General features: G+C 39.3%; 2 protein-coding genes across 2 annotated transcripts in view; both read right to left on the bottom strand.

The window, feature by feature from the left end:
• The window catches only part of LOC111443920 (adagio protein 1), an 8192-nt gene extending 4797 nt beyond the window's left edge, over positions 1 to 3395 (bottom strand). Inside the window, exon 1 of the mRNA XM_023081775.1 lies at positions 2877 to 3395. Within this exon, the coding sequence (XP_022937543.1) occupies positions 2877 to 3103 (227 nt within the window). The 5' untranslated portion in view covers positions 3104 to 3395. The remainder of the gene's footprint in view (positions 1 to 2876) is intronic.
• Positions 3396 to 6188: 2793 nt separating this feature from the next.
• On the bottom strand, positions 6189 to 9136 carry LOC111443919 (pentatricopeptide repeat-containing protein At2g18940, chloroplastic-like). The gene has a single exon (XM_023081774.1). The coding sequence runs from the start codon at positions 8961 to 8963 to the stop codon at positions 6453 to 6455; it is 2511 nt and encodes an 836-aa protein (XP_022937542.1). The 5' UTR covers positions 8964 to 9136; the 3' UTR covers positions 6189 to 6452.
• Between the last annotated feature and the right edge of the window lie 130 nt (positions 9137 to 9266).

Below are 9266 nucleotides of genomic sequence, written 5' to 3'. Positions count from 1 at the left end.
CCCAAAAAAAAAAAAAAAAAAAAAAAAAAAAAAAAAAAAGCATTTATGAAGTTCTTAGATTCAACTAGCTAGATTATCATATCACGTGGCTTTTTTATCCTTGATCGAGGAGTTTGAGATTAGTCCAAAGAGCATAGATGCTCGTCTGGTGTATCTCTCTCCTTCTAGCGTGTTTTCCTTAACATCATTGTGGAAGATAAAAAATTTTAAGAACGTTTTAGCATATGGTGCATGAGTGGTGATTTGGTTGTTTGGGTCTATAGGCTTGACGCTCGAGTGATGCTCGAGTATTGAACTATTGGCACCAACTGCTCCTCATTGATGCGTCCAATAAGAAAGATTTTTCAAGAAGGTTAAGTTCTTCACATGGAATCTCATTCATGAAAGAGTTAACCCCTTTGATTAACTATCAAGAAAGTTGTCTAGTTTGATAGGTTGTTTTGTTGCAATCTTTGTCGGGATGACAAAGACCTTGATAATATTCTTTGGAACTAGGACTTTTCTCGGTAAATTTGGTGTTGCATCTCCGAGGCATTTGGCTTTCCGTTTGCTAGACATAGGGTTACAAAAAGATGATCAAAGAGTTCCTTCTCCATCTACCCTTTTGAGAGAATGGGAGGTTTGAATGGCAAGTTGGTGATTGTGTCAATCAAGTGGGTCAACCCTAGACTCTTTCAAATTCAATATCCAATCATTGAAGACCCATTTAATGCATTTTATTCAACACTTTCTACAATGTATTGTTACATTTGCATCAATTACAATTACGTCACGACTTCATAACTCTTTTGCCTCCGCCTAGATTTGGGGTTTTTCCGCCTTTTATACAATCCATTCTATAACGTATCTTTCCAGTAAAAAATCTCCACAAACTTCAAAGTATTGAAGATCCTAGACTAAGCAAGACGAATACAGTCCATCCTTCAGAGGGCACTATACATTAGATCTTCAAAATACCTTTTCTTTTCCAACTAAAGGTAGCTTCCCAGAATCATAGGGATCCTAAGAATTCATCTTTTACAGCCTCAAAAGCGGTTAAAATATGTACCACATTGCTGCCCAAGCACAACTATAACAATATGCCTAATCCTTTTCCAAGAGTACTGCCATAATACAAAATCATGTGGGTGGTGCTACCTCAAAAGAAACGCCCAACCGTCTAAATTTTAGAAAATTAAAAAAATTTTGCAGCAAAAGATCTATGTAATATGCTTCTTACTGTCGATGCAAACCGAATCTTTGGCATTTGGTTTACCATATAAGCAAGAACATTTTGAAAAGTGCCAATATTCCACATCCTCCAAGTCGACAGGAAAAACGGAAACACTAGACAAGATTTCTTAGTGGAAATTCGAATACGAAAATATAAGAACACCAAGGTCATTCTTTTATACCTCAGAAAATAGAAAATGATGAAACAACTTAATAAAAATTGAAGAATATGGATGGAAAAGGCACGAGGTGATTTCTTAAGAAACTTGCACTAATTTCATGGCTCCCTTCCAGAGTCAATCAGTTCATGATTTGAGAACAAAATATCCATGGTTGTCAGAATGCCATTTTATTTATGACAGTTCTACTCTACTTGTAAATAAGTTTCCATTGTCATAAGCAAAAGGTGACAAGATGGCTTATCTACCCCCGAACACTAGCGAATGCCCTCCATTGACATCAACACCATATCTCAGAGACCTACTCAGCAACGAGGGTTATTTTGATAATGAACCAAGGAGTTTAAATTGGGTTTCTTGGCAATCTCTCTCCCTTTCTCTCTCATTGGTTCCGTCGAACATCAGCCTAAAACTTCCTCCCTTGCGTGTTTGGTGGTTGCCGACCTTCGGATAGGAGCACCACATTTGGGTTTCACGAATTGCAACATTGTGGTGGGTTTCTCCTTCAATTTTCACGTATTATGCTCTGACAACAGAGAGAATATCCACTCTATTTTGGCAGTGCGTTCACAAATTCAAACACGGTACAGCAAGAGTTTTGGGCTTTGTTGGCAGGTTTTCATAGTCTATGAACACCACTAAGCCTATATGAGTTCGATTAAGTTTTAGGTTCGAGTTCTATTTGAATTTTATTGATAGACAGATTTGAAGAAGAAAAATGATTTTGAGGTCTAATGGCAGCCAAGAATCTTCTTAATAGGAGCTAGTAATTATTTGAAAACCTAAGGTAAGTGATCTTACTGTTGGAACACCTTCCTAGTCTACATAAGTTGCATCACTGGTTCTTGTATGTGGAACTTCATGCATATGTGTACTCATAAGACCTTCCTAGTCGACATACGTTGCATCACTGATTCTTGTACGAGGAACTTCATGCATATGTGTGTTCACAAAAATCACGAAATATCGAAACAATTCCTTCTTTTTCCCTATGAGACTTGACTAAGCTGATGCATATCCCTGAGCTCTACGTACATGAAACTGATAAGATACACATCGATGCATGAAGATGATGCATACCAAGAGAGGCCTAAGCTCATTTTGTTTAAAGAGCTTCTATTGTTAACTAATTCGACCGTGACAGAATTTTCAAAGGTCGTCCGAGCATGCACGAGGTAGCGATCCCAGTCGAGTTACAGCTATGTTTTAGAAGGCTTTAGAAGTGGGCTCCTAACACAAATTATCCCTAGAAACTAGATGCAAAGGAGCAGAAAGTTGCCCAGATATTAACCAGAGAACATAGTACAGATTCCAACAACCTGCTCATCAGCTATAAACACAGACCAAAAACTTGCCACTCCATCCAACATCAAGCTAAGTAGGCAATTAAAGAATAAATTTCTCAAAGTTTTCGTAAATAAAGTAATTGAACCCCAAAATTAGAACATAAAACAGCAGTGAATAAAAAATTGAGAAGAAACTAACCAATTGCGACCGAGAACTTCCTCGGCCCGATATCCAGTAACCATTTCGAAGACGGTGTTGACATAAATGATGGGATGGTCAGGTTCAAGAGAATCGGTGACGACGAAGCCACATGGGGCAGTTTGGAACAAGTTCTCGACAGGGAAAGGAAGAGGGCCGCCATCGTTGAGAAGGAAGCCCTCGTCGTCGTCGTCGGCGCTCAGATCCGAATTGCTGTCCCACTCCATTTCGGTTTGTTCCAAAACCCAGAAGCAGTGTTCAACCCATGTAGATATATGGAATCCGGCGGGAGAAATCAGGGCGATGAGAGGGCAGAAAACAGGGTTTTAGGAGGAGGAGAAGGAAGAATTAGGGCGGAAAACCGAATTTAGCAGGGATTTTGGGTTGGTTTCGTATTGTGAGGGTGGGATAGAGAGGAGAAAACTGGGTGGTTAAGGCTTGAAGGAAAGGAATGGGGAGATGATTGTGGGTAAGGGGGGGGGGGAGGCTAAGGCGGAGGTAGAGGAGGTGGGAGGTGGGGTTGGGTTGGCTAGGCTTTGGGTGAGTCGGGGTTTGGGTGTATTGAGCTTTAGGTGTACGCTAAGTGTTGTTGCTTCTTTCGTTTTCCAAGTCTTGGTAGCCTCGTGGTCCTCTTGTTCCACTGCCACTCTTTTTGTGTGTAAATACTTACCCTACGTCCTCTCCTTGTGCTCTTCCAACCATTATTATACCTCTAACAGCTACCTTTTCTATATATATATATATATATCTAGTGTATAGTGTTACGGCTCGAATATGATACGACTCTTTCTAATATATATATATATATATAGTGTATAGTGTTACAGCTCGAATATGATAGTACTCTTTCTATATATAGTGTATAATGTCACAGCTTAGCTTAATCCGACTCTCTCTCTATATAGTGTATAGTGTCACAGCTTAACGGGGCTCTCTCTCTAAATAGTGTATAGTGTTACCGCTTAATGGGATTCTCTCTCTATATATAGTGTATAGTATCACTGTATAATGGGACTCTCTCTCTCTATATATAGTGTATAGTGTTACAGCTTGATGGGACTCTCTCTCTATATACAATATATAGTGTTACAGCTGGAACCTGATAGGTCTCTCTCTATATATATACATACACACACTGTATAGTGCTAAGCTAGAACGTGATAGGAATCTCTCTCTCTACATATATATATATATATATATATATATATATATATATATATATATATATAGTGTAACGACCCAATGGAAATCTCTCTCTATATAGTGTATAATGTTACGACTTGATATATAATGTATAGTGTTACAGTTTGATAGAACTCTCTCTCTATATAGTGTATAGTGTTACGACTCGAATGTGATAAGACTCTCTATATGTATAGACACATATGTTTTATGTGTGTTATAACATAAAATTCTATAGGTATGTTTTTACTTCTTAAATGTAGTTCAAATTCAAATTTTGAATAATTAATTTAGGCATGTACTAATAAATAAAGTTTATCTCGCATTAATAATGACTATGATCAATCATAAAGGAAATGGTTATTAAAATGTTCAAATTTGTTGTATAATTCGAGAAAAAATATTGAAATCGACCAAAAAAAATCTTTTTTTGGCCCACTCAAAACCCGAAAAAAGGTTTTATAAGATTGTAAATATGTCATAAAATATTCCTTTTGTCGTTTGTTGAAATTTATGAATTCGGTTTTCTTTGTTTTGTAGGCCAAAGAAAACAAAGAAAACCCAAGTAAAACGTATCTGATTCCCACACGCCCATAAGCTCGGTTTAGCTCAGCTCATTCGATTGGTCGAGGTGGGCTTGCTTTCAAGCATCTTGTCCAAATAGTTTCTTTACTTGGGTTCTACCTCGCTTGGATTTTGCATGTGACACTCCAGTAAAGAAAGGTACATAAATGAACCAAAACTACATCCGAATGAGATTCTAAGGATAAGATGATTATGAAAAGACTTAAAAGAATTGAAAATCACTACCTATACCAACAAAGAGCACATTTCTTTTCAGTGCCTCAATCATCGGAACTTTATGGTTAAGTGTGCTTAGAGCAATTCTAGGTTGGCGGGCCTTTTAGGAATTTTTTTGTGATGCATGTGAGTGGAGACAAAGTATGTTGGAAGGACTCGTGTTGTATATGAGAATAATTTTTACTCTTAAGAAGTGAGAAGTAGATAACGTGACCATGTCGCAGGGATATAGGTGAATGTCGAGCCCAATTAGTGGGCTTGGGCTACGAAGCCCAACTTGAGGGGAAAGATCAATGTAGTATATTCTGGCCCAAGATCCAAGGCCCACCTCATGTTTGGCCCATTTTGAAAGCCCCATTTATGGCTTTTCATTTTTGGGGAGTAAAAACAAAATATATAAATTAAGATGCATTTTAAGTATTAGAAAATTGGTTAAATTACAAATTTAAATTTAACAGAACTTGAATTTATTATAAATAAGGTCCTAAACTTTTAATTGGGTGTCTAATAAGTCTTTCAACTTTTCGTTTGCATCAAATAAAAACAATTTTACATTTTGCACTATAGACACAAACAAACACATTTTAAGAGTCTCTATTTGTGAAATCTCACATAGGTTAGGGTGGAGAACGAAGCATTCTTTATAAGGGGGTGAAAACTTCTCTCTAGCAGACGCATTTTAAAAACCTTGAGGGGAAGCTCGAAAGGGAAAGTCCAAAGAGGACAATATCTGCTTGTGGTGGAGTTGGGCTCTTGCAAATAATATAAGAGCTAGACACCGGGCGATGTGCTAGCGAGAAGACTAGGCCCTAAAGGGGAGTGGACACGAGACGGTGTACCAACAAGGATGTTGGGCCCCAAAGGGGGTAGATTGGGGGTCCCACGATTGGAGAAGGGAACGAGAGTCAGTGAGGACGCTGAGCCCAGATTGTGAGATCCCATATCGGTTGGGGAGAAGAACGAAACATTCTTTATAAGGGTGTGGAAACCTCTCCTTAGCACACGCATTTTAAAAATCTTGAGAGGAAGACTGAAAGGGAAAGTCCAAAGAGGACAATATCTGCTAGCGGTGGGATTGAGCCTCTCACTAACAGACGCATTTTAAAAACCTTGAAAGGAATCCCGAAAGGAAAAGCCCAAAGAGGACAATATCTGCTAGCGGTAGGCTTGAGCCATTACACTATTGTACGTTCCCCAAAAAAAAACATCCCTATTGTACGTCTCTATACTTTTATTTGAAAATGAACTTGAACGAGTCTATGGTGAATCCTCGGATCGCTCCTCGCCTTTTAAGGTTAAATATTTAAAGAGTAGAGATCAAAAGAACAGAGAGGTCCAGAAATAAGTTTATTATATACCAGCAGATTGCTACAGCCTACAACCATAATTTATGTTCATAGAAACTAAGACTGCTGCAAAACTTGACAGAGATGATCCATAATAACTCATATAGTCTCCTATCAGAACCATCCAGAGACTAATCAGAAATGAATTATGAATGAGCTGGTAAGGTGTTTAATGTTTTGTAATTATATCTACATGAACTTCTCTATAAATGAACAAAGAATTGAGCAGTAGGAATACCTGGAGAGATCAAGAGTTCATCAGCTCCCTTATATGGGAAGTGAGCCTTCGAGTGGAATGTTGGTCGAACGAATCATCGAAGTTCTTGATCCGGGACACGAAATCCATAGCATCTTGGTATTTTCTTGCTTTACAATAACCATCCACTGCAATCTTGTAGGTAAGTTCATTGGGTCTGCAATTGTTCTGTATCATGTAGTTAATGACTTCATCTACCTCTGCAAACATTCCCCGTCCTGCATAGCCCGACACGAAAGTGTTGTAGGTGAATATGCAAGGACGAATCCCCCGAGCTGTCATCTCAGACATAATTCTAATGGCTTCTTGCATGAGCCCTTGTCTGCAGAAGCCTTTGATTACGGTGTTATACGACACGAGATCGGGTTTTTCGCCAGATTTTATAAGTCCCGAGAGGATTTCTTCTGCTTTCCAGCATTCTCCTCTTCTTGCATACATATTCATTAAGCTATTGTAGGTGACGAGATCTGGTTGCAGTCCAGCTTCACGAATCAAGTGCAACATCTCGTGGGCCCTTTCGTACATGTTATTTTTAGCGAAAATCGATAGCATACAGTTGAATATAACCATATCAGGCTTGTATCCATTCTTGATCAACTCCTCAAATGCCCTTTCCATTCCTTTAACTGCTCTGCACTTGGAGTTTGCAAGAATGAGTGTTCTCAAAAGAACCCAGCTGGGGAAGATATGACCATCATAAATGTCTTTCTCAATCCTCTCTAATCCTCTCACATTTCCCCCCTTTGCATAGCAATGGAGCATCGATGAGAATGACGTCTCATTCGGTTTGAATCCCTTCTTCCTCATATCCAGAAACACAGATTCCGCTGCTTTCCAATCTCCTCGTTGAGCCAAAGCGATCAGAAGCGCGTTGTAAGTTGTAACACATGGTGTGAATCCAGCTTTAATCATCTCACCATACACCTTCGCTGCATCAATCTCCGATCCACAACGGCCATACGCACTTATTAATGTGTTAAATGTGTCTCTACCTGGGTTGAAACCACAATTTTTCATCTCCCTAAGAACATGGTTCACAAACTTGTGCTTCCCCTTATCACCACACACAGCAAGCATCGTGTTCCATGTGATTCGGTTTGGAGAACATCCATTTATTCTCATATCACCGAGTATCTTTATCATTTCCTCCAACCGTGACTTCTTTCCCAGCAATGCAAGAATAGAATTATACGTGCACACATTCGGAACACATCCCGATCGCTTCATCTGGTCAAATAACTGCAATGCCTTCATCTCCTTACCTGCCCTACCATAGGCATTAATGACAGTAGTATAAGTCACAGCATTCGGCATTACGCCCTTGCGTGTCATTGTTTCAATGACAGAAGCTCCTTCCTCGTGGAATCCAGCCCGAACATAAGCAGCTACAAGCTCATTGTAAGTAACAGAGTCCGGGTTGCAATTATTATCCTCCATCTCTTTCAAGATGTTTAAAGCCTCTGAGTATATCCCTGCTTTTCCAAACACTTGAAGTAGAGCATTGTAAGTGACAGTTCCTGGCTCATAACCACTTGACTTCAATCCAACAAAGAACTCTTTGGCTTCATTTAGAAGACCCTCTCTTCCACAAGCAGATATCACAGTACTACAGGTGAATTCATCAAATTCCAAGCCGTCACTTCTCATTTCATCCAACAATCCTAAAATCTTATCCCAAGAGCGACCCATTTTCCCATAAACATCAAGCATGACATTATAAGTAACCAAACTTGGAGATAGCCCACAGTCCTTCATTCTCTCAAACATGGCAATGGCATGCTTATACTTACCACTGCGAGAATAAGCGTGAAGAATCGAGGTGCAAGCTCGAACATCAAGCGAGTATTTGTCAATGGGAATTTCGTCGAACACCTTGAGTGCAGTTGAATATTTCGATTCTCTTCCAAGAATTTTTATCATAAGTTCAAAAGCTTTGTTGTCTAATTTCACATCGACAGAGCCAGAGTTCGATACAAACCATTCAAACAACACAATAGCTCTCTCACTATTACCCGAATGATCTAGCGCTTTCAACAGACTCAGCAAATCAATTTCACGCAACTCAAACTTGACAGAATCAAAAAAATCATTCAAGCTATCAAAAGGCTGCTCAACGATTGAATTAAGTAACCACATACCCTTTTTGTAGAGAAATTGAGGAGACCCATCTCGAATTTCCTCGTCATTGTACAACACGGGTTTCTTCATCTGAGGCCGTTCTCGCTGTTTCTTGTTCGAATCCACGGAAATTCGAAGCGAAGGCAAATGGGGAACATTCTTTTGCGCAACATTTGCAGGTTTGAGCTTGTGAGCACTGTCATTGGGCGGCAGGGACAGTTGAAGAAGATGCTGAAGAAGGGTATCGATCGGAGGGGAGGAAGAGGGCAGCGAGGGAGGCGGAGGAGGTGGAAGAGCTGTCGAATTGAACCGCAAAGTTTCAGCTGGTTGATTGGGTCTACTCACTGGAAGTGGAGATTTGTTGGGGAAGATAGCGCCTTCCATTTGAGGTTCGAACTCTTCAAAGCAATAAAAATGGCGAAATTGAGCCCGATTATTGACGAACAGGAAGAACGAGGCGACTAATTTCACAGAGTGAAAGCCTTAGCTGATGCATTTGAAGAAGGAACGGTTGGCCTTCATTTGAAGAAGATGGCATATAGCCATTTCAGGGGAAGATTGACATTTCAAGCCACATATAACTTATTTGATCTTTTTACTGGATAAAGTGATGAGCCAGAGTTTTTTTTTTTTTTTTTTTTTTTTTTTTTTTTTTTTTTTTTTTTTTTTTTTTTTTTTTTTTTTTTT

Source organism: Cucurbita moschata, unplaced genomic scaffold, assembly GCF_002738365.1.
Source record: "Cucurbita moschata cultivar Rifu unplaced genomic scaffold, Cmos_1.0 Cmo_Scf00006, whole genome shotgun sequence".
NCBI classification, from domain to species: domain Eukaryota; kingdom Viridiplantae; phylum Streptophyta; class Magnoliopsida; order Cucurbitales; family Cucurbitaceae; genus Cucurbita; species Cucurbita moschata.
This window is presented reverse-complemented; position numbering and strand designations above follow the sequence as displayed.

What these genes read in the sequence shown, in the direction of transcription:
- LOC111443919 (XM_023081774.1), bottom strand. Translation starts at nt 8,963, where the DNA reads ATGGAAGGCGCTATCTTCCCCAACAAATCTCCACTTCCAGTGAGTAGA.